General features: G+C 37.0%; 1 protein-coding gene across 1 annotated transcript; it reads left to right on the forward strand.

Moving 5' to 3' along the window:
• The first annotated feature begins 18,677 nt into the window (after nt 1-18,677).
• LOC134376892 (olfactory receptor 4C16-like) lies at nt 18,678-19,541 on the forward strand. The gene has a single exon (XM_063095468.1). The coding sequence runs from the start codon at nt 18,678-18,680 to the stop codon at nt 19,539-19,541; it is 864 nt and encodes a 287-aa protein (XP_062951538.1).
• Nucleotides 19,542-23,906: the final 4,365 nt, after the last annotated feature.

Raw genomic sequence — 23,906 nt, forward strand, 5'->3', positions numbered from 1 at the left:
TTATCAGGTGCTGATATGAGTTCTAGGTGAGAGTTAGGAAACCTAAAAAAGCAACATATGCTTGATAATTAGTGATTAGTTGGTTCCAGGACCTCGGGGAACTTGTAGGTTTTTACTTATTTTAATAACTAACTTTTTGTGAGCACCTGCCTCATTCCGGGCACCAGAATAATATGGATTAGCTTTATGTTACAGTTCAAACTGCCTTTCACAGAGTTTGGAAAACGTGACTAAAGCTGTATAGCTAGTGAGTAGAGCAGCCGGAATGTGAACCACATTTTCTGACTTCAGAATCAGTGCCCTCAAACATCAACATTGCTTCTCTAGAAATTGTGCTTGGGCTTATCATCGACAATAGCTGTGCTAAGTACATCGCAAATATTATCCTTTTGTATCTCAGAAACCATCTGATGAAATGGGTTATTTTTCCTGTGCCCTTTCTCAGTAAATGTGATAATTCTTTTGTAATTTTGTGCTTTGCTCCCAAATTTTAAATGATCAACATATGCCTAAAACTAGTGATTACATAATTCCTGAGTAGTATTTTTTTCAGTGATGAAAATTACAAATCTTGATGGTAGAGCAAAAATTCATATCTACAATATAACTGACTTCACTCTGAATCAGCTGAAATTATTCATTTCAGTTTCATCTGTCCCCTACATGTAACAAAGGATCCCTGAGCATGAATCACAAATAAACAATTAGATTTTAGGTTGACTAACTGTGTTGCTAGGCACTGTGCCAAGTAAGATCAATTAAAGCTCACAATACCACACGAGATAGATACCTTACTATTTAGGTTATAAAGAGAAACTGAAGCCTGGAAAGTTAAAGCTCTTGCAGAAGATTGTATAATTAGTGTGTTGTGGAGGTGGCATTTTGATTACACAGCTCAAATTGTTACCTTGTGTGTTCCACCACCATAGAAGGGAACAGATTATGTGGTGTTCCAGGGGAGATACTACTGCCATCAAAAGGAAAAGCTGCAATGAAAACATGCATTAAATTACTGGAAACTTTTAAGCAAAGGCCTGCTGTGACATCTTAGGAATTTTGCAAAGAGCATAGCTTCACACTGAATTTAAGTTATACCACTCTGTGAATGCTAAGAGGTCCTTCTTGCTATTCAGTAACCCAGCCCACACCCACCTTCTTGCTATTCAGTAACCCACCCACACCCACTCCTTACACAAAATGCAGAGCAGCCACAGGAGATGGTGGAAGTGCCGTACATGACTTGATCTTGTTCTCTGCCTCTTAGCCTAAGAATTTAGCTTCCTTACAATGGCCTCTCTGAAATATAATGAGCACTGGCAAGGTAGTTAGGAAAGTAGAAGTAGGTTCTACTCCAGGTTGAACCACTAACTTAGTCTGTTCTTTGGGCACGTTGCTGGCATTTCTGAGCCTCAGTTTCCTCATCTTGCAGTATCAGAATGGTTCACTAGATAAGTAGCAACAGAACTAACTCTGTCCTCTTAAAACACAAACACTCAGTTTGTGTTTGCATTGTTTACGCCTCCAGTTGATTTCCTTAAAGGGATGGTTCATCTCATGTAAAAAAAAAACAAACATCGAAAGCCACTGGTCTAGGTAATATCTGAGACTCTAATACCCTGTCTTTCCTTAAGGCTTGGAATGTAAAGCAACTCTCTGTTGATACGGGACAGAATTAAGTTTCCACCTGACATTGAACTCATGTCACATCCCCTCTCCCTCCCTCGTTGGACTTCATTTCTCTGTGCTCCTCATTGTATTTATTTTACTTCAGTCCCAATAGGCAAAGGGCTTTTCCTCACTTAATCATCACAAACAGTGATATGAAGTAAGTACCTGGATTTTCCAAAGCAGCAACTGAGTCTTAGAGAAATCGTGTAACTTCCTCGCAGTTTCTTTGCAGGCTTATGAATAACTCCAAAGCACAGGTTACTAACTGCTGTGCTTACAGCCCCACAATACTTTCACCTCGCAGCTCACAGAACTGCTGTGAGGCTGAAGGAGTAATGCTCATAAAGCTTGGGAAGGCTGTGTTCACACATTGCTTTGGTTTTTGTCCTGATCACATCATCATGTCTCTGAGCTCTAGGCTTATCTCCTACCCAGTCCCTGCCCTCTGTCAACCAATCTCCTCCTCCCATGTCTGCCTTCACCTTCACCAGCTGGAATATTCATTCCACTTACTCATAAAACATTTTTCTGTATGCCACTGTTTTATATTTATTGCTGCTTTCTCTTATTTCCTCAGGGAGATATTTATGTGTTTTTATTTCTCTCACAATTCTCAAAGTTCCTATAAGATTGGTAAAGACACAGTGGGCACCAATACAATCTAAGATGTGTACAGGGAAACTGCGATCAGCTGTGGGCACGGGTAATGCTGGTCCTGCTCATCCTCCAGGTTTGAAGGCAAATCTGTTACCAGTGTCTGGTTGCTGTTTCTCTGCCAACCAGACTCAACGATACCATTTTCAGGCTGTCATCTTTTACCCTTTGTATCCCCAGACACGCTTCAGCTGAAACCAAGATGTAAACAGTACCTTGAAACTCTAGTCCAGTTTAAGCACACCATCAGCTGCCATCCCGATACTCTTCTTACACTGCGTCAGTGATGAATCATTTTTAGACGGCTGTTCTAGTGAGGACAGGGACAAATATAATTAATGCTTCTCTCTATTTTGCAAGTCCCTTTCCCCCATTTTACCAAATTATTTACATCGACAACAGTATTTCAAAAACTTGTCAGAGATGGCCCATTTTCTTAAATAAGAAGCAGAACTAGTAAACTCAGAATAATGGCAATTATTAATTACCATTGCTATCAACATGACTAAGTCACCAGCATCCCCACCACGATCACCCCACTGCCACCATCAACAGCACTGTTAACATCACTGCATCCATTCCAGCGAATAGATCCACTTACAAGTTAAGTTAGTAGTTATGTTTTGACACATAGAGATATATATAAAAAAAGGAACTCTACTCAAAAGCGGAAAGCTGTATAAAGATTCTAATGTCGTCTGTGATAAAACTTAAGATTGCCTTATCACACCAAAGATTCATTCACATGAAGCAACTTCTTCAAGGAGTGCAAGAATAAGGTGAAATTATTTCAACTTGATGTTTCTGTGAAGACAAGAAGGCCAGGATATACATGGAGAAAAAGTCATCCAATTATTAAATTTTAGTCAAATTTGCAGAACTAGGATTTCTATTGTTTCCAAAGAGAGGTTTAAAGCAGAAGCCGTAAGAGTTTGTGAACCTAATGAGAAAACCCTTCTGCATCACCAAGGGATTTACATTCTCTCCAATTAAAAACAATTGTTAAAGAGGTAGTCAAGAAGAGCCCTTACCAAACAATTTATGGTTCTTTCTGAATTCCAGGTCACTAGTTTTAGATGAAAGTGAAGGATTTGTTCAGCTTCTTGTACCACAAGAGCATGGAGTGCCCATTTGAGAAGCCGTGACCCAGCACAGACTTGCATCATTATGGTTGCATCCCTGGAGGCTGGTTCTCCAGTGATGGAGGTGCTAATCCCTAATCCAGTGAATTCTCATCCACCTACTTGAATAATAAGGTGTTCTCAGGGGCAAGAACATCCCTGGGGCCAGACCACCATGCTGCTCCACAAGCGGAAATCTAAGTCACCTATTAACCATTTACTCATTGTTACTTTGATCTGTCCCTCAATTACAGAATGGCCACAGTCTTACAGTAACAAGAACCTACAGATGGGAAGGCACCTGAGTCAAATCCCATCATTAGATTCCACAAGGGTACTTCAAAAAGTTAGTGGAAAAATGGAATTGAAGATAATATGAGGGCTGGACAGTAAGCTCAGTTGGTTAGAGCATGGTGTTAGAATACCAGGGTCAAGTGTTCAGATTCCTGTACTGCCCAGACAAAATAAAAAAAAAAAAAAGAAAGAAAGCTAACATGAATCTTCTCATGAACCTGAAGATCTAAAATATTTTTAATATAGGAGTCATATGTGAGCCCAGAAAGCTGCCTTTTTGATCAGAAAATGTTCACCTAGGCATAAAAGTTTATTTAAATTATTTCCAATTAAGAAATGGCATTTTCAGGTAATACGCTACCATTTTTGAGATAATGGATAATAGCGTTGATTTCTTCTTGTCATTAATTTGTTTACTGAAGTTGCCTTGACATTCATTTTAGGCCTGACCCAATTTTTTAAACTCAGTCATAACCTGTCACCTTTGAGCTGTTTGCATAGGATACAGTTGGTTTGTTCCTCATCTTACTGACCCACAGCCCAACACACCCCACAGCTGGTGACAATAATAAAAACTAATGATGAATGCCAGAGTCATGAAAATAAGTTTTCCTTTACTCACCCGTTTTCTTTATTTTTTTATAATTTTTAGATTTATTATTAGCGTATTCATTCTCAGAAATCATGATATTTCTTTATGCCTTTTGCCCAACCTATTGTTTCCTGAACCCCCTCTCTCCCTCTGCCCCCATCACTAGTATCCTTACATTTGTTCTCTCCCTCTGAAAGTTCAACGTATTGCTGTGGCCTTCTTTCTTTCCTTTATTCCTTCCTTCTTCCTTCCTTCCCTTCATCCCTTCCTTCCTAGCAGCCAGTTATGAGTGAGAACATGTGGTATTTCGGTTTCTTTGTCTGGTTTATTTCACTTAACATAATTTTCTCCAGACTCATCCATGTTGCTACAAATGGCAGAATTTCATTCTTTTTTTATGGCTGAGTAGTATTCCATTGTGAATATATACCAAATTTTCTTAATCTAGTCATTCATTGATGGACATTTATGTTTGTTCCATATTTTAGCTATTGTAAATAGAGCTGCAATCAACATGGGAGTGCAAGCATCACTTTGACATGTTGATTTCCATTCCTTTGGATATATACTCAGTAGTAGGATTGCTGGATCATATGGTAGTTCCATCTGTAGTTGTTTGAGAAACTTCCATAGTGTTTTCTGTAATGGCTGTACTAATTTACAGTCCCACCAACAGTGCAGAAGAGTTCCCCTTTCACCACATCCTTGACAGCATTTGTTATTCTCAGTCTTTTTAATAATGGTCAGTCTAACTGGGGTAAGATAATGTCTTAGTCTGATTTTAACTTGCATATCCCTGGTGATTAGGGATGTTGAGCATTTTTTCATGAACCTGTTGGCCATTTGTATGCCTTCCTTTGAAAAATGTCTATTCATCTCCTTTGCCCATTTTTTAATTTTATTATTTGTTTTTTTACTGTGTAGTTTTTTAAGTTCCTTATATATTGTGGATATGAATCCCTTATTGGATGTATAGTTTGCAAATATTTTCTCCCATTCTGTAGGATGTCTTTCTGCCCTGTTGATTGTTTGTTTTGCTGTGCAGAAGATTTTTGGTTTGATATATCCCATTTGTTTATTTTTTCTTTTGTTGCTTGTGCTTTTGGGGTTGTATTCCTAAAGTCTTTGCCTAGTCTTATTTTCCAGACTGTTTCTTCTATGTTTTCTTTCAGTAATTTTATGATTTTGGGTCTTATATTTAAGTCTTTAATCCATTTTGAGTTGATTTTGGCATATGGCAAGAGGTAGAGGTCCAGTTTCATTCTTCTGCGTATAGATATCCAATTTTCCCAGCACCATTTATTGAAGGGGCTTTCTTTTTCCCAATGTATGTTCTTGTTGCCTTTGTCAAAGATCAGTTGGCTGTAAGTACATGGGTTGATTCCTGGGTTTTCTACCCTGTTCCACTGGTCCAAATATCTGTTTTTATGCCATTACAGTGCTGCTTTGGTTAAAATAGCTTTGTAATATAATTTGAAGTCAGGTAGTGTTATGCCTCTGGCTTTATTTATTTATTTATTTATTTTATTCAGGATTGCTTTGGCTATTCTGTGTCTTTTATTGTTTCATATGAATGTTAGGATTGTGTTTTCTATTTCTGTAAGAAATGTCATTGGTATTTTAGTGGGGATTGCATTGAATCTGTAGAGTGCTTCGGGTAGTATAGATATTTTCATGATGTTAATTCTTCCACTTTAAGAACACGGTTTGTCATTCCAACTTTTTTTGTCCACCTTAATTACTTTCAGTAATGTTTTGTTGTTCTTCTTGTAGAGATCTTACACTTCCTTGGTTAAATTGATTTCTAGGTATTTTTGCGACTACTGTAAATGGGCTTGCTTTCTTTGTTTATTTTTCTGCTAGTTTGTTATTGAAGCATAAAAATGCTACTGATTTGGAAGTATTGATTTTGCATCCTACAACACTACTGAAATTGTTAATCAGCTCTAATGGTTTTTTGGTAGGTTTTTCTGTATGTAAAATCATGTCATCTGCAAGTAGAGACAGACTTTGTCCTTTCCAATTTAGATGCCTTTTATTTCTTTCTCTTGCCTGATTGCTCTGGCTAGTACTTCCAATACTATGTTACATGAGAGTGGTGAGAGTGGGCATCCTTGTATTGTTCTTGTTCTCAAGGGGGAAAAAAAGCTTTCAGCTTTTCCCCATTCAGGAAGGTATTGGTGATTGGTTTGTTGTATATGGCTTTTATTGCATTGAGATAATTTCCTTCTTTACCTGATTAGCTAAATATCTTTATCATGAAGAAATGTTGAATTTTGTTGAAAGCTTTTTCTGCATGTATTGAGATAATTCTATGGTTTTTGTTATTGATTTTGTTGATATAGTGTAACACATTGATTGGCTTGCATATGGTGAACCATCCTTGCATCTCTGGGATGAGTCCCTCTTGATCCTGGTGTATAATTTTTTTGATGTGTTCCTGTATTCTGATTGCTAATATTGCTGATATTCTTTTTTGAGAATTTTTGTGTCTATTTTCATCAAGGATTTTGGCCTGTATTTTTCTTTTTTTGTTGTACCTTTATATGGTTTTGGTATCAGGGTGATGCTGGCCTCATAGAATGAGTTTGGGAGAATGGCTTGTGTTTCAGTTTTTTGGAATAGTTTAAAGAGAATTGGTATTAATTCCTATTTTCTTTAAAGGTTTGATAGAATTGAGCCTTAAAGCCATCCAGTTCTGGGCTTTTCTTTGTTGGAAGATTGCTCATTACTGCTTCAATGTCATTGGTTGTTACTGGTCTGTTCAGTTTTGCTATTTCTTCTTTGTTCTGATTGGGTTGCTTTTATGTGTCCAGAAATTAATCCATTTCCTCCATGTTTTCATATTTGTTGGCATACAGTCATTTATAATAGTCTTTAATGATTCTTCATATTCCTGTGTATAGTGGATTGAATTATGTCCCCCCAAAACTCACTGAATCTTGAATTGTGTCCTCCAAATTTTATGTATTAGAAACTTAGCCCCCACTATGACTGTTAAGAGGGTGGGAAATCTTATTATGGTAACTGAAAGATGGAGCCTTGAGGAAGTGATTGGATTGTAGAACCATGATGTAGGGAATGGATTAAAAATGGAGGTCAGAGGTGTGGTTCTGAGGGCTTTAAAAGAAGAGGAGAGTCTGTTTCTCTCTCTCTCTGCTCTCTTTGCTTCCACCTTCTTGCAATGTGAGACCCCTGGGTCACTGTGACCATCACCAGATGGACTTTGGACTTCCCAGCCTCAGAAACTGTAAGCAATAAATTTCATTTTCTTTATAAATCACCCAGTTCTGTGTATTCTGTTATAAGCTACACAAACGTCATAATACACTGTGGTACTGGTTGTAATGTCTCCCTTTTTATTTCTGATTTTTGTTATTTGAGTCTCCTCTCTTCTCTTTTTTTGGTTAACCTAGCTAATGGTTCATCTATTTTATTTATCTTTTCACAAAACCAACTTTTTGTTTCATTGATCTTTAATATCATTTTTTGGATCTATATTTCATTTAGTTCTGCTCTGATGTTAATTATTTCTTTCCATCTGCTACTTTTAGGATTGGATTGTTGTTTTTCTAGTTCTTTGAGGTATAGCATTAGGTCGTTTATTTGAAGACTTTCTATTCTTTTGATGTAAGCATATATTACAATAAACTTCCTTCTTAGACATGCTTTTGCAATATCCCACAGGTTTTGGTATGATGTATCTTTATTTTTGTTAGTTTCAAGAAATTTTTTGATGTACTGTTTAATTTCTTCTTGGACCCATAGGTCATTCAGGAGCCTGTTGTTTAGTTGCCATGAATTTTTATAGTTTCCAGAGTTTAATTTGTTATTGATTTCCATTTTTAATCCACTGTGGTCTGAAAAGATACTTGAAACAATGTCAAGTTTTTAAAATTTGCTGAGACTGATATATGACCTAACATGTGGTTTATGCTGTAGAATGTTCCATGTGCTTATGAGAAGAATGTATGTTCTGCAGTCGTTGGATGAAATGTTCTGTAGGTATCCTGCAGGTCCAGTTGGTCTAAGGTGTAGTTCAAATCCTGTTCCTTTGTTACCTGGAAGATCTGTCCAATGCTAAGGAGTGTTCTGGTCATCCACTAGTATTGTATTAGGGTCTATCTCTTTCTTTAGGTCTAAGAGTGTTTGCTTCATATATCTGTGTTCTCCAGTTTGGGGTGCATATGTATTTATGATTGTCATGTCTTCTAGCTGTATAGGTCCTTTTATTTTTATATAGTGGCCTTCTTTGTCTCTTTTTTTGGTTTTTGGTTTAAAATCTATTTTATCCAACGTAAGAATAGCTACTCCTGGTCATTTTAGGTTTCCATATGCATATGTCTTTTTCCACCCCTTCACTTTTAGTCTGTTTCTTTATAGGTGAAATGAATTTCTTGAAGACAGCTTATCATTGGGTCTAGCTCTTTAATCCAATCAGTCAGTCTTTGTCTTTTGAATGGGTAGTTAATCCACTCACATATAGGGTTGTTATTGACAGGTGTTGCTTTACTCCTGTCATTTTATTGCTTTTTGTTTAGATGTTTTAAATATCTTTTGTTCCTTTCTTCCCCTTTTATTTTTTGTCTTCAATGTTAGTTGTATATTTGAGGTGGCATGATTTAGCTTCTTTCTCATACTCATTTGCATTTTTTTGTTTTAACAGCAGGTTTTGCTCCTTCTTGTGTATCCTTGATAGTGATTATCATTTTTTGGATTCCAGATGCAGGCCTCCCTTGAGAATTTCTTGAAAGCCTGGTCATGTAGTGGTGAACTTCCACAATTTTTGTTTGTCTGAGAAATACACTGTTTTCGCCTCATTTCTGAAAGATAGCCTTGCTGGGTATAGAATTATAGGCTGGCAATTTTTTTTTTCTTTTAGTATTTTAAATACATTATCCCATTTTCTTCTGGCCTGCATGGTTTTCAGTTGAGAAGTCTGCTGCTAGTCTGATGGGAGTTCCCTTATAGGTGACTTAATGCTTTTCTCTTGCTGCTTTTAGAATTCTCTCTTTGTGTTTGAACTTTGCTAGTTTGTCTATAATGTGTCTCGGAGAATGTAGTGGATTGAATTATGTCCCCACTAAACTCACTTAAGTTTGAATTGTGTCCCCAAGTTTTATGTATTCGAAACTTAGCCCCCACTGTGATTATAAGAGGGTGGGAAATCTTCTTATGGTAATTAACAGGTGGAGCTTGAGCCTTGAAGAGGTGATTAGATTGTAGGACCATGCAGTAGTGCATTGATTAAAAATGGTGGTCAGGGGCATGGTTCTGAGGGCTTTAAAAGAAGAGGAGAGTCTGTCTGTCTCTCTCTCTCTCTGTTCTTTCTGCTTCCACCATCAGGCAAAGTGAAACCTCTGAATCACTCTCACCAACACCAGATGGATTTTTGACTTCTCAGCCTCAGAAACTGTAAGCAATAAATTTTTTTCTTTATAAATCACCCAGTCTCAGGTATTCTGTTATAGCAACACAAAAAGGACTAATACAGAGAGGATTCTTTGGAGTGAATCTGTTTTGGAATCTTTGGCTTCCTGGATCCGAAGCTCTGCATCTATCCTGATAACTGGGAAGTTTTCTGTTATTATTTTCTTAAATAGGTTTTCCATGCCTTTTCCTTTTTCTTCCCCTCTGGAATACCCATGATTCATATATGTTTGTGCAATTGAGGTTATCTGCTAGCTCTCTTAGATTTTCTTCATTTTTTAAATTACTTTTTCCTTTTTTCTGTCTGCCTGGGTATTTCAAATAGACCATCTTCAAGATCTGAAATTCTTCCTTTTGCTTGCTTTAGCATGTTTCTCAAGCTCTCTGTTGTGTTTTTAATTTCATTGAGTGCACCCTTCCATTGTAGGAGATCTGATACATTCTTTTTAAAGATATTAATCTCTTTGTAAACTTTCTCCTTCATATCCTGGATATTTTTTCTTGTTTCATTGTGTTCTCTAATTGATTATTCTCTTATCTCTTTGAGTTTTCTTAACATCATTGCTTGGAATTCCTTTTCAGACATTTGAAGGGTTTCCTGCTCTATGGGGTCTGGTACTTGAGAATTACTGTATTCCTTTGAAGGTGTCATATCTTCTTGTTTACTTGTAGTGCTATTATTTTTTCATTGATGTTTGGTCATGTGGTAAAGTACTCATCTTTTCTATTACTCTGGAGTTGGCTATGAGGATAAAGCCTTCCCTTCTATTTGCATGTTCCACTGGTGACTCTTCTTGTATCAATGCAGTCAGGTGTACGGCAGGCTGCCTGTAGGGTGGCCCTGGCTGCTTTTGTGGTTTAGAGATGTAGATGCGGTGGCAGTAAGTGTGGCAGTGGCTGTGGTAGAACACTTTGCTTCCTGCTTGGCTGGTGGGAGGGACTTCCCAGGGCTTCAGTCTGGGCTCCTGAAGGTGTGCAGGATACTGCTAATCTTGGCTCCTGCTTGAGAGAAGGGCGGGGCTTTCTGGGGCTTGAGTCTGGGTCCCCAGTGGCACACAGGATGCCACTCACCTTGGCTCCTGCTCTGGTAAAGTAGTTTAGAATTGGGAGAATTCTACATTGGGCATTTTTAAAATAGAACTGGTTTCTTCTGCTTCTGTGTTGACTCTGCTCACTTTTGTGTTGTCTCCATTTTTGATCAGGCTCTCTCCACTCATGGTAGGATAATAGGAAGGAGTTTTGTGCCTGTCCTCTCAAAAGCTATATTAGGAGAAAAAAATATTTTTCTCAATTTTCCAAACAAATGTATTGACTTTGAATCTCATTTGTACTAGATCCCTGACCACATCATTTAGCTTTGGGAAAATGTTTTCTGATGGACCAAGCAGGAGTCATATTTCCATCCCTAGGAGACAACACGACCTAGACCTCATATACTAAGTATGGACAAGTTGTGGTTTCTCAAAGGAAACTCAGAGTTCACTTATTCAAATAGGAAAATGGACTTCTGTCAGGCACAAACAACCAAGCCCACTGTCTAATCAGACAGTTTTTACATCTCATCATTAACATCCTTATGAAGCGAGCAGGATGTATTTGCAAAAGTGTTTAGATATGAGGATGCTTCGAAAAGTTGGTGAAAACATTCCTATAATATTTCAACTCTATATTTCCACCAACTTTTTGAAGCACCACGTTGTGCAGCAAATGTCCACCAAAGGCAAATGCATCCTCTTTTTTGATACGAAATTCTGTACTACATTATGAAAAATAGCACACTCTATTATGGGGACAATCTAACATTTTCAGTGTCTCATTTGATGTCTCCCTGTGCTGTTGATTGTGCTAGTAAGTTTCATGTATGAAAGAAATTACTTGAAAAGAATTTGTTGTGTCCTGAGACCTGTCCTCTCTTCTCTTCGCTGCCTTCAAATTGTGCTCAGGAAGAATTAGAAGAGGTTCTTATCTCATTTGCCATTGCAGTTTTCCAGAAAAGGTAATTACAAACTGGTACTAACTTCTTTTTCAATTAGGTTTCATTTTTCTTCATTCACTTAGTCAATGATTAATTATCAGTTGCATACTATAAATTGTAGTTTATAAATTCTTACTATCGTAGATACAGTGAAGAACAAGATAGTCATGATTTCTACCCTCAGTAAGTGCTTATGATTTACAGAACTGCTAAGAGTTTGAGGAACAAAGTAAGAATTCTTTTCCAGTTTCTAACCATTATGCAAAATTTTCCTTTTTAAAGTTCTCTTGTCATTGATCCTTTAAGCAGGACTTGCATGTTTGTGAGTTTCAGACACTAAGGCTCATGTGATCTTATGCAGAAAACTAACGCACTCCTTCCTGAAAGTCTATTCCATTGGGGTCCATACCGTTACCCTTTCATGATTTTATCATGATTCTTTGAAAGTACTTCTTGAGATCCTTCAGGTTTTCTTTTAAATGTTGGTACAACCCTTCACTTTGTTATTGGCTTACTTCTCTAATCTGTATGTTTTCTTTGGCTGACCTCATGTAATCTCATCAACTGAATTATCATTTACAAATAATGATTTTTAATATTGAGTTATGCAGTAATGACTTTAAATTTGTAGTTAAAAGAATTCAACTCTGTACTAGACATTCCTTTTTATATTCCATGGCTACCTAAATTTCAACTGGTCCAAGTTGCCTCACTATTAATTTCAAAATCCTCAACATGAGATACCATTACTTAGCCATTAGGAGTGTCTTTCACCTTTATCACTTTTTAGTACTCCCTGGTTTCCAATCTAGGCTAAGAAAATGTGCATATGGAGGAAAAAACACAGAATAAGACAATCATTAGTACAGACTTCAGTACTCAGTACTGAAATTAATAAGCATGGAACCTGGGCAAGCTGCTTACCTTCTGTGAGTTTTAGTTTTCTCTTCTATGAAAAGATAGTGTTAATACCTACCACGTGGAATAGTTATGCAAATTAAAAGATGTAACTTATTAGAAAGTGATAAACACTGAGGCTATTATATAAAAAAAATGATTACTGATTTATAAAAAAATCAATAAATATTAGGCGATGTAAAATTTTTCAATAAAACGTATTGCTTAATAAATGTCTTTTTACTAACATGGGTTAGTGACACAAATGGAAATAAATTTGAAACCTGAGATTCAGTACTCATTATACATGTTAATCTTTAGACCAATTGCTGTAAATCTGTGGTTCTTTGGTGGAGGTTGTTTGTAGCTCACAGAATCAAACCTCTGGTTTCAGGACACCACACAGCCTTACCTGAACTGTACTTGTAAATATATTAGAAGTGTATTACAGGTGCTAGAAAAGTTTGTTTCCTAATGACGAGAGTGACAATTTATGGCACTGTGTGGAAACAGGAGTTGTTTCTTGGTGATCCACTTACTCTTTTACCAATGACAATATTTTTTCTTCTTTCTGTTTTCTGTCACTCTCTCCACCATTCGTTTATATTTTCCCTCTTTTTCTCTGACACCTTTCGTGTGTCTGAGGCTCCTAACACTTTCATACCCTTGATTGTATCTGGATACTGATTATGAGCAGGGTTAACTAGGTATTCTTAGAGACTGAATAGACACACCAAAAGTTAAATTTACTACCACATGTGAGGTGTTTCTGACTAGCAAAAGAAAGGAAACTTTAAGGAATAATACTCTCTAGGATGCAAATGTCTTACATCGTTACATGTTAACATATTCCCCCTGCAATGCAGAGAGAGGCACTTTTTTTTTTTTTTTTTCTGGGAAGGCTGTTTTCAAAAAGGGATGAAAAGTCTTGGCCCTAAATCAGAGAGTCTTGTGACTGGTAAGTAACAGATTATTTCTATTCTCCAAACTCAGAAAGTCATCATTACAGATTGACCTAATATACTTTTAAAAACATCCCTGATATCTCCTGACTATACTGTTCTCACATCACTGAGAAAGGAATAGAAAAAAATAAATAACTGTAAGATTTTAAAGATTTACTGTTAATTCAGAAAATAAATGGAATGAAATTTAAGGTTTGGAATAAAACAATCTGTTTAACTCAGCAAATATTTTATGAGCACCAGGCATGTGAAAAGCCATCATTTTTGTGTAGGGAGAGAAGAATGCGTTCCACATCTTAAGTTCATTACAGGTTCTTGATATGGCAGAGTAAATAGGAGTTCACAAATATTATTTTTATTCTTTATGTAAAGTAGATGAGCAAGATAAATCCTCACCAAGAGCTATGTGTACCAGAAACTCAGAAAAGGTTATGCCTGATAAACAATTACAGAAAAGGTTATGCCTGATAAATAATAAGAGAAAATAAACAATTAGAGAATAGTGACCTTGAAAAGGCTCTTGTAGAATACCAACTGTTCCATTTCCCAGTCACAGATTTGAATACAATATTGTATATCACAACATAGAATTATTACTACATGCATGTTTCTCAAATGCTGTCATTAGAATGTAATTTTCAATTCATGCACAAATGAGATTTAGTTTGAAAAGTTGAAAGGTGACTCCTCAGAGAATGTTTGGAGAAAATATGAAAATGGGGAAGATAAAAACTAAATATCAATAGATAGTATATCATATATGTGGTAGGAACACTGCTGAAAATATTTTGGGTAAAAATCTTCCATTTTCCTCAGCATTTGTCCCTCCCTGACCTTCCATGTGTCATCTTATCAACCCCTGTCCCTCCGCAATGCTCCCGCTCTCCTTCTAGTAAGACTGAGAAAGAGGAATAATTTAATATTAATTTTATGCACATTTGGGGCAACCAGATTTAGGAAGAATAGAAAACGGATGTTGAGTTTTATGATGACCTTTTGGTCCTCAGGCCAGGTTGTTTTCCAGAGCATCTCCTGACCACATAGCAAGAATCATGAGACCAGTTACACCAGGTGAGGAACTGAAGGTGGGTAGATGACATCACTCTTTAATTTGGGCTTTTCTAGAATAAAACAGCTTAAGACAATCTGTTTTCCTTTCCACAGAAACTGGTAAATTCTTCACTGAAATAAAGTGAGTAAAGGGATTCTCCCAAAGACAGAAGTCTAGTGTAACTGACTTAGAGAGGGTAGGGTAGTTTAAGAGAGAGTCTCTGAGGGAAGCAGTGATTCTTTCTGTGGCTTCTGCAATCCAACACAGAAGCACAGGAGGAACCACCTAATGCTCTGGGTTCTACCCTCATCTGTCCTCGATCTTTTCCTGATTGCTTTCCTTTCAGCTCTTTGCCTTTACCCCAACACTGACATACTGTCTGTTTGCTATTGTTTTGCCCAATGCAGCCATTCCAAAGTTGGCCAATCTTGTCTGAAGAGTTGAGGAAAGTGCAATTGTTATTAGAAGATGTGCTGTATGAACTGGTGCTATTTGGTCTCCACACCATTGTAACTCATTTTTGTGTCTGATTCCTTTGAGAACCTGATGAATGGTGTTAACACTCCCAACAACAACAAAAAATGGACAGTGAGTTATACACATAGGTGTCTACAATACCATGCATTAGTATCAGGAGGATATGAAAAATGTCAAGGCTCTCCTTGCATCCCTTAAAAGTAAAGGATTCTTGTAACGACAAGAGCAAATTCTTAAGATAATCATTTTATGGGAGCCAGAGTTCTGGTGCCTTTCATGGCAGTGTGGTGCTGTGCAGGATACAACATCTACTCCTGGTCGTGGAGCTGATGCATTAAGTTATCGAAAATGCTTCTCACTGATTTTTTTTTTTAGTTTTTTAATTTTAAATGAGTAGCATATTTTTCAGTCTAGTATACATAATAGAAATCCACAAGTAAATTAATGAGATCAATATGTTTTGCAATCAGAATGTCACTAAAACAATCAAGTATATATTATTACATTTTACGAAGTAGGAGAGAATGTTCAATTTAAAAACAATAAACCTATATTATACAGGACATTGGGACTGGTAGAGTGGAGAATAATATCCTGAGAACACATAGATTTCCAATATTCTTATTACAGGAAGGAAGCTTCAAGAAGCACACACACAATTGCATTTACCTATTATATGTAATAGTATAAGAAACGATGTAAGGAAAGCCCTTAGAAAGAAGCAGAGGTAGTTTCCTTTTATTACAGAACAATCGTTGAAGGCATATTACAGGCAGTTTCTCCACAGTTGGGTTTTGATGTGTCAAGAAGGTTGAAGTAGCTAGAAATGGAAAGGATTTCCAGGAAGGAAATTAATCACTCTCGATTAAACTATTGATTAAATATTTGATGAAGAACTACAATTATTACCAAGTTAATTAAATCTTAAGTATTTCTGATTCTTAGTTCATCTTAAAAATCTATGTCCAAATGTATAAAATAAATAAAGTTGTTTTAGATATGAACAGTCTAATGGAATTGACAATATGCAAACCAAAAGCTATACACTCAAAGGAGTGTCCAAAATCATGGACTATTGCTGGTGAAAAGGACCTTCTCGTGATGATGCACCCAAATCCTCCAAAACCACATTTCAAATACAGATATTTCATCGTGGATCACTCTTGTAAGTGAATAAAGGAAAGAATGAGCTTACTGTGATGATTAAGAAATCAACTCCATTCTTTTATTGTTTAAGATCATTTCCAAGGACAGAGTCCAAAGATAATTTTTTAAAATTCTTGGAAACCCAAAGTATGTAATTTCTTCTGACATTTCCCAAGGGTATTTTTTATTTGGAATAAGATAAGACATACTTCAAGTCTGTCGAAGAGAAGAAAATTTACCAGGAGAGAGCAAGAAATATGTAAGGGGAATTTTGTGTCACTTTTGTCTATTATATTCTGTGCTTTGGCCAACTCACAACTTTCAGTACAATGTTTTGAAAGTATGGGTGGGATTGGGAGGAAAACAATAGTCTAAGTATGTCCATCAGATTATATATATTTTTAATTACATTTTAGCTTATACATATATATTTATTTGCATATATATCCCGTCCAATGTCATCTTGTCAAGAAAGATCTAGAGAAAAGGATTTGTTCTTGAAAGTGAAGCCCTTGATACTCTTTATTTCTACATTAAAACCAAAAATCTTTCTTGGCAGAAGTGACAACTCAGAGTTGAATAATTGTTGACTTTTCTATGACACAAAACAAATTGAATCAAGAAATTGGTTACTATCTGCTATTCCTGTTGTCAAAAAGCACATCTTCCTCCGTCTTCTAAAACTCTGTTCTGTTCTGGGTATGTGGAGTTTTCAGATACCTGGATAATAAAAACTCCACTTGGGATTACAACTATAATATGCTCCTGTTCCAGCTGCCTGATGATATCCCTTCAAACTGCCCAGTTATGAAATGCTTAAGCTAAAAATTTGAATCATGAAAAAACATAAACAACTGGGTAAGATACAACCTATTTCATTTAAATGTAACCTCAGGGACTCTGAATGCTGTAAGAGGTGCTTTTAATAACTTACAAGAAGAAAATTAGTTATGGGACTATTTGAGATATCACCAACTATAGAAGAACATTCATTTTTGTTCATTAGTGTATATCAAGTACTTCTGTTCCTAAGGCACTTCATTGGTATTAGCAGATTATTAGAGGCTTAAATGTCTCCTTTTCCTTTTACTCTTTCCAAGCGGGAATATCTGGGAGGAATTGTGGAGAGAAGTGGAGCACATTGTGTATTTGTAAACAATACCTATTGGTATAAATATGTGTAGTGGATATTTAATATATAAAATATGTCTACATAAGACATTCTCTATGGGGTGGCAGAGCTGTGTGACTTTACATTTATATCACAAAACTGCAAGGGCAGTCAAATACATCCTAAATGCTGAATGATACACCATGTAAAATATTGGCTCTTTGTAGTTATTAAATATAAACAAATGAAGTGAATATTAAAAAGGACCTACACCTCTTAACTTGACAATCATTGAACTGGCACAATTAATCAGAATCATGCCAAAACTAACAAGGGCTTGCATTTGATGAGTGCTGTAAGAAAGTATCACATTCATAAGCTTATTTGATACTCATAATAAACCTATGAAGTTGTCATTAAAATTGAACAAGTATTTAAGTGGCTTATTAAGAAACCACACACCAAATGTCCCTGATGAGGAATATTTATTTTTGTTTAAAATATTTCATAACAAAGCATAGCACACCATAAATTAATTCTTTTCTTTTCTTTCTTTATTTAATTTTATTTATTAAGAATACTCATGAGACACAAAGCTAATTGTTACCCCTTGTGCCCATGATGTGAAGGCCAGATTGATACTGGGGGCATACGCATTAGTAGAAATTACTTTAGGGCCGAGCCCGTGGGGCACTTGGGAGAGTGCAGCGCTGGGAGCGCGGCGACACTCCCGCCGCGGGTTCGGATCCTATATAGGAATGGCAGGTGCACTCACTGGCTGAGTGCCGGTCATGAAAAAGACAAAAAAAAAAAAAAAAAAGAAATTACTTTAGTGCCTCGTGTCCCCACCCAATTATCCCACAACCTCCCTCCTCCTCCCCTTCTCCCCCAACTCCACTTTGTAGTCCTAGGAATGTTCCCTCCCTCTGTAAGACCAACACACTACTGTGGTCTTTCTTTCCTTCCTTCCTTTCTCTCTTAGTTCCCACATATGAGTGAGCACATGTGGTATTTGTCCCTCTGTGCTTTGCTTATCTCACTCAACATAAGTTTCTCCAGGTTCATCCATGTTGTTGCAAATGGGAGTATTTCATTATTTTTTATGGCACTCCCATGTTTATCACAGCTCTGTTTATAATAGCCAAGATATGGAACCAACTTAAATGTCCATCAATGGATGATTGGATAAGGAAACTGGTATATACACTATGGAACACTACACTGCCATAAAAAAGAATTCTTTTATTTTTGCAGATAAACCTTTTACACTTGCCCCTTCTGCTCATTCATGAAATCATGCACCTGAATAATAATGTGACTGAGTTTATTCTGCTTGGGTTGACACAGGATCCTGTTAAAAGGAAAATAGTGTTTGCCACTTTCTTTCTTTTCTACTTGGGGATGTTGTTTGGTAACTTGCTGATTACTGTTACCATCAAGACCAGTCGGGCACTTGGGAGCCCCATGTACTTCTTCCTTTTCCACTTATCCTTATCTGATACCTGTATGTCTACTTCCATAGCCCCTAGAATGATTGTTGATGCCCTTTCAAAGAATACAATCTCTTTCACTGAGTGCATGATCCAACTCTTTTCATCCCATTTCTTTGGCTGCCAGGAGATCTTCATCCTTATCCTCATGGCTGTTGACCGCTATGTGGCCATTTGTAAACCCCTGCACTACATGACCATGATGAGCCGCCGAGTCTGTAGCATGTTGGTGTCTGTGGCTTGGATGGGATCCTGTGTGCATTCTTCAGCTCAGATTTTTCTTGTCTTGAGTTTGCCTTTTTGTGGTCCCAACAAGATTGATCACTATTTCTGTGACTTGCAGCCCTTGTTGAAACTTGCCTGTTCAGACACTTATGTGATCAACCTACTCCTGGTTTCCAATAGTGTTGCCATTTGCACAGTGAGTTTTGTCATGCTGATGTTCTCATATGTTGTCATCTTGCATTCCCTGAGGAACCACAGTGCTGATGGGAGGAGGAAAGTCCTGTCCACCTGCATCTCCCACATCATCGTGGTCATCTTGTTCTTTGGTCCATGCATATTTATATACACACGCCCTGCAACCACCTTTCCCATGGATAAGATGATAGCTGTGTTTTATGCATTTGGAACACCTTTGCTCAACCCTCTAATTTATACGCTGGAATGAAGAAGTGAAAAATGCCATGAGGAAGTTATGGAGCAAGAAGTTGATATATGATGATAAAAGATGAATGGGGGTTTAAAATCCTTCTTCATACTTTGGATTGACCTAGAAGAAAATACAAAAAATTATCTTTTTTTTGAGGTTGTTGGGAGGGAGGGGGGAGAGGGAGGGGAAGGGAGGTTTTGGTAATGGGCCACAATAATCAACCACATTGTGTATTGATAAAATAAAATTAAATTAAAAAAAATTATTTTTTTTGATAATTAAATGTAATTACATCTTGGGTCATGACAGTGAGTTTTTTCAGGAAAAGAGACAATGTGTACACATACAGTAGTTAATGCTGAGTCATTGTTATATAGAGGAAGAGACAGCACAATGTGCAAACAGGTTTATAAGGCCCTTTGCCTACATGCTGTTCACTGCCATGCCTCTGCCTCTCTTGCCTGCTTAGTGTCACTATGGTTTGGGTCTGTTGTTTTTTCTGTCCTTCTCCATGTTGACTTCTGGAGTTCTCTCTTACTTACCCATATGTAAACCCATAGCTTATATCTACAGCCTGACAGTGTTCCCTCTCCCAAACGTTTTCCTTTATTGAACTGTTTGGTCTCATCATGCTTGTCATTAACTTAGTTGTTCTTCTTGACTCAGCAGAAAGTACCAGATTCAAATAATTGTGGAAGCTTCATGTTGTAAAGGACAGAATACACAAAGGTACTTCAAAATTTTGTGGGCAAATAAAATTAAAATATAAGAATTTTTTTCATGAAATTTTTGAAGTACCTTGTATAAACTATGTTTTGAAGTACCCTTGTATAACTCAATTCTTTGGATTATACTCTGAAATTTTATCATGGACTTACCCAGATCCTTCTAGAAAAATGACAAAACATGGAGAAAAAATTCACTCCTCTGAAAGAGTGCTTGATTTTAGGAAGGCTCTCACTGTTGGGGTTGCTGTCATATAATATTCTTTATTTAAAATTTACTTTTTGCTCCTAATTTGATCCCAGCTAAATTTTTGTATGCATTAAAGTTTCTCTTGAATTATAACAATTCTAGTATTGTTTATAACATAGGGGTATTATGATTGTAGCATAGATAGCTCAAATTAAGGTAGAGATATTTGTGTGGTGTAGAAGCAAGAATGCTGTTACTTGATGGTGGAACATTTGAAAATATTAACAGATTCAACAAAGCATGTGATAACTTAGAGGGGCATGTTAAGTCTTTGAGAGAGAAATAGTTACATCACAGTTATCGGTTGCACTAAGGAGTTTTCAAGACAGTCCAGAAGAGAGCAACTTGATTAGAGAAGATGGGGATGTTTAAATGAATACTATATTTCTGCAGTGCAGATGGATATCGTCTTTTGTCACAATACATCAACACCACAGTCTCTAATCACATGAATATTTAACATTTTTCTGATTTCAATTTGGTTTCTTATTTGCATTTCTTCCATGTAAAAAATTCCATCCTCCCCATGAATGGAGAGGTTATTTTCCATTTCTCCAGTGACTGTCCATTTTTAACTTGACCTAGTGTCCTGCTTCTTATGTTTCTTTTCTTCCTCTTTCCTGTTGTATCTTGAAAACATTTCTTCAACATCTCACTGTACAACAGGATGTTCTGATATACTTATATATAATGAAATGGCTACCATAGCCCAGCATATTAACATATCTATCACCTCACAAAGTTAAACCCCAATTTTAGGGTGGGAAGCAAGGGCTCCCTAAATCTATTTTCTTAGCTAAAATCCTGAATATAGTACAATATTATGAATTATAGTTCTGCACTGTACATTGTATCTCTAGACTTGTTCATCCTACATGTCTGTAATTTCGTATCCTTTGACCTAAGTCTCCTCATTTCCTCTTCCCACACTTCTCATCCCTGGTATATTGTATTCTCTATATCTGGGTATTCAACTTCTTTTCTTTCTTTCTTTCTTTCTTTCTTTCTTTCTTTCTTTCTTTCTTTCTTTCTTTCTTTCTTTCTTTCTTTCTTTCTTTCTTTCTTTCTTTCTTTCTTTCTTTCTTTCTTTCTTTCTTTTTTTACATCCCACCTATAAGTGATATTATGCAGTATTTTTCTTTTTATGTCTGGTTTATATTTTGCTCCACTGCATTCTGGTTTACATTGTTTTTGGCGAGATGTGCTGTAATTCTTACCTTTATTCCTCTATACATAAAGTGTCTTTTCTCTTTGGCTGCTTAATTTTTTTTTTAAATCAGAACTTTGGGCTAACTTATTATGTTGTACCTCCTTTTTTGTGTATCTTTTTCCATGATGTCGTTTGTGCTTGGACTTTGTTGGATTCTTAAAACTTTCGGTTTATAGTTTTCATCAAATTTGAAAAAATTTTGGCTATCATTTCTTTAAAATTTTTTTCTGCCCCTTCTGTCATTATTATCATTGAGAATTCCAAATACTCATACGTTAGACTGTTTGTAGTTTTCCCACAGACCACTAAAGCACTGATTATTTTATAATCCTCCTTTCTTCCTCTTTGTTCTTTAATTTAGATAGCTTCTATTGTTATATCTTCAAGTTCACTAATATTTTTGGCTACAGCACCCAAATTCCTACAGTGCCCAATCTTCTGTTAAGCTGACACCCAGAGTGTTTTGTTTTATTAATCTCAGTTACTGTATATTTTATCACTAGAATTTCAACTTGGTCTTTTATATATTTTAAAATATGCAATCCATTTATGTATGGGATCCTTCAATAAAAAGCACTCTTTGGAAATTCTTTACATTGGATACTACTGAATTTAAAAATCATAATATCCACTCTGCCATCTCAAAATATCAGAAGAAGGAAAACTTTCAAATGGATGTAAGATAGTATACACAGTGAATTTTATTTTCTAAATGTAATTCAGATATAATAAATAACATAAACACCGAGAAGAGATTAAGGTCACTGACTCAACAGTGACATACAAGGGAAGAACACGGTACTGCCCTCAGTCTTGTCAAAGACTGAGGGCAGTCCTAGACACCCAGGTGAGGTAGGAAACCATCAGTCTGCTGGATGTGCCCAAGAACACTCAATTCTGCACAGCCTTCTCCCTTCTCTTTTCTGAGGAGCAGCCCCTGCCTCTTGAGTCTTCCAGCTTTGTCCATTGCTCCCCTCCCCAGAGATGGGTTCCTGTTTATGTTCCTGTTTGCAGCCTCCTTTATGCTGATGAGCTACCACTTCTACCAGTCCCTGAACCACTACCAGTCCCTGGACCACCACCAGTTCAGGAACTTTTGTTCTAGTCACAAGGATCCTCCTCCAGGCACCAAAGAAAAAGTAAGTGTTAACACTACTTTTCATACCATGCCAATTCAGTCAAAGCTGCATCATTGCATCAGTGGTCCACTGAACAGTGGATTCTTCCCACTCAACAGCTAAGTCACAGGAATTTACCAGCTGCATTTACTTAAAACTTCTGTATTCTCCCCAATTCTTCTACATGCAAACACTACTTCTACATACACACTAAAACATATTCTCCTCTTCTCTCTCTGGTGCAACTGCCCCAGTCTATACATTTTGCAATAATCTCTTGCTCAACCCTCCTCTTCATTCTTTGTGGATCACTTAAAGATGTTTCCTTGTCCAATGCACCTTGACTTCTCTCCTTCTGTGCTGTGGTTGTGGTAAACCAAGTCCTTGTAACCTCCAGCCCTAAATAACAAGAAATGTCCTCATTCCAGGGCTGAAAAAGTCTCAGATCATTTCCATTTCTATTTTTTGAAGTTCCCAGTACACACACACACACACACACACACACACACACACACACACACACACACACACACACACACACACACACACACACACACACTTAAGAAGTGCCAGAACAGAATATACACAGTATATTTTTGTTTCAGTCTTGGCAGAGTATAGCTGTGACTCCATCTATAAACCCTTATGTGGAATAGAAGAGGTCAAAGCCTAACTAGGGGCCTTTTTTTTTTTTTTGTGACCGGTAAGGGGATCGCAACCCTTGGCTTGGTGTCATCCGCACTGCGCTCAGCCAGTGAGCGCACCAGCCATACCTATATAGGATCCAAATGCGTGGTGGGAGCGCTGCTGCGCTCACAGTGCTGTACTCTCCTGAGTGAGCCATGGGGTTGGCCCTGGGGGCCTTTTTTGACCACTAAAGGTGACAGTCAGACCCTGTCCCCATATTCACACACCTGGTTGCTTCTCTTTTGGTCTCTCCTTTTGATCCACAGTGAAAAATAAGCAGAACTGCTAGATCACTCTTTCTAAATGTGCAGTATTACTTGGGATCCTGGCAGGGACAGAAGACACACTCACCAGAGCAGTGAGGGGAGCGTGGAAGGGTCTGTTCTGAAGGCA

Source organism: Cynocephalus volans, chromosome 4 (genome assembly GCF_027409185.1).
Source record: "Cynocephalus volans isolate mCynVol1 chromosome 4, mCynVol1.pri, whole genome shotgun sequence".
Taxonomy (NCBI): Eukaryota; Metazoa; Chordata; class Mammalia; order Dermoptera; family Cynocephalidae; genus Cynocephalus; species Cynocephalus volans.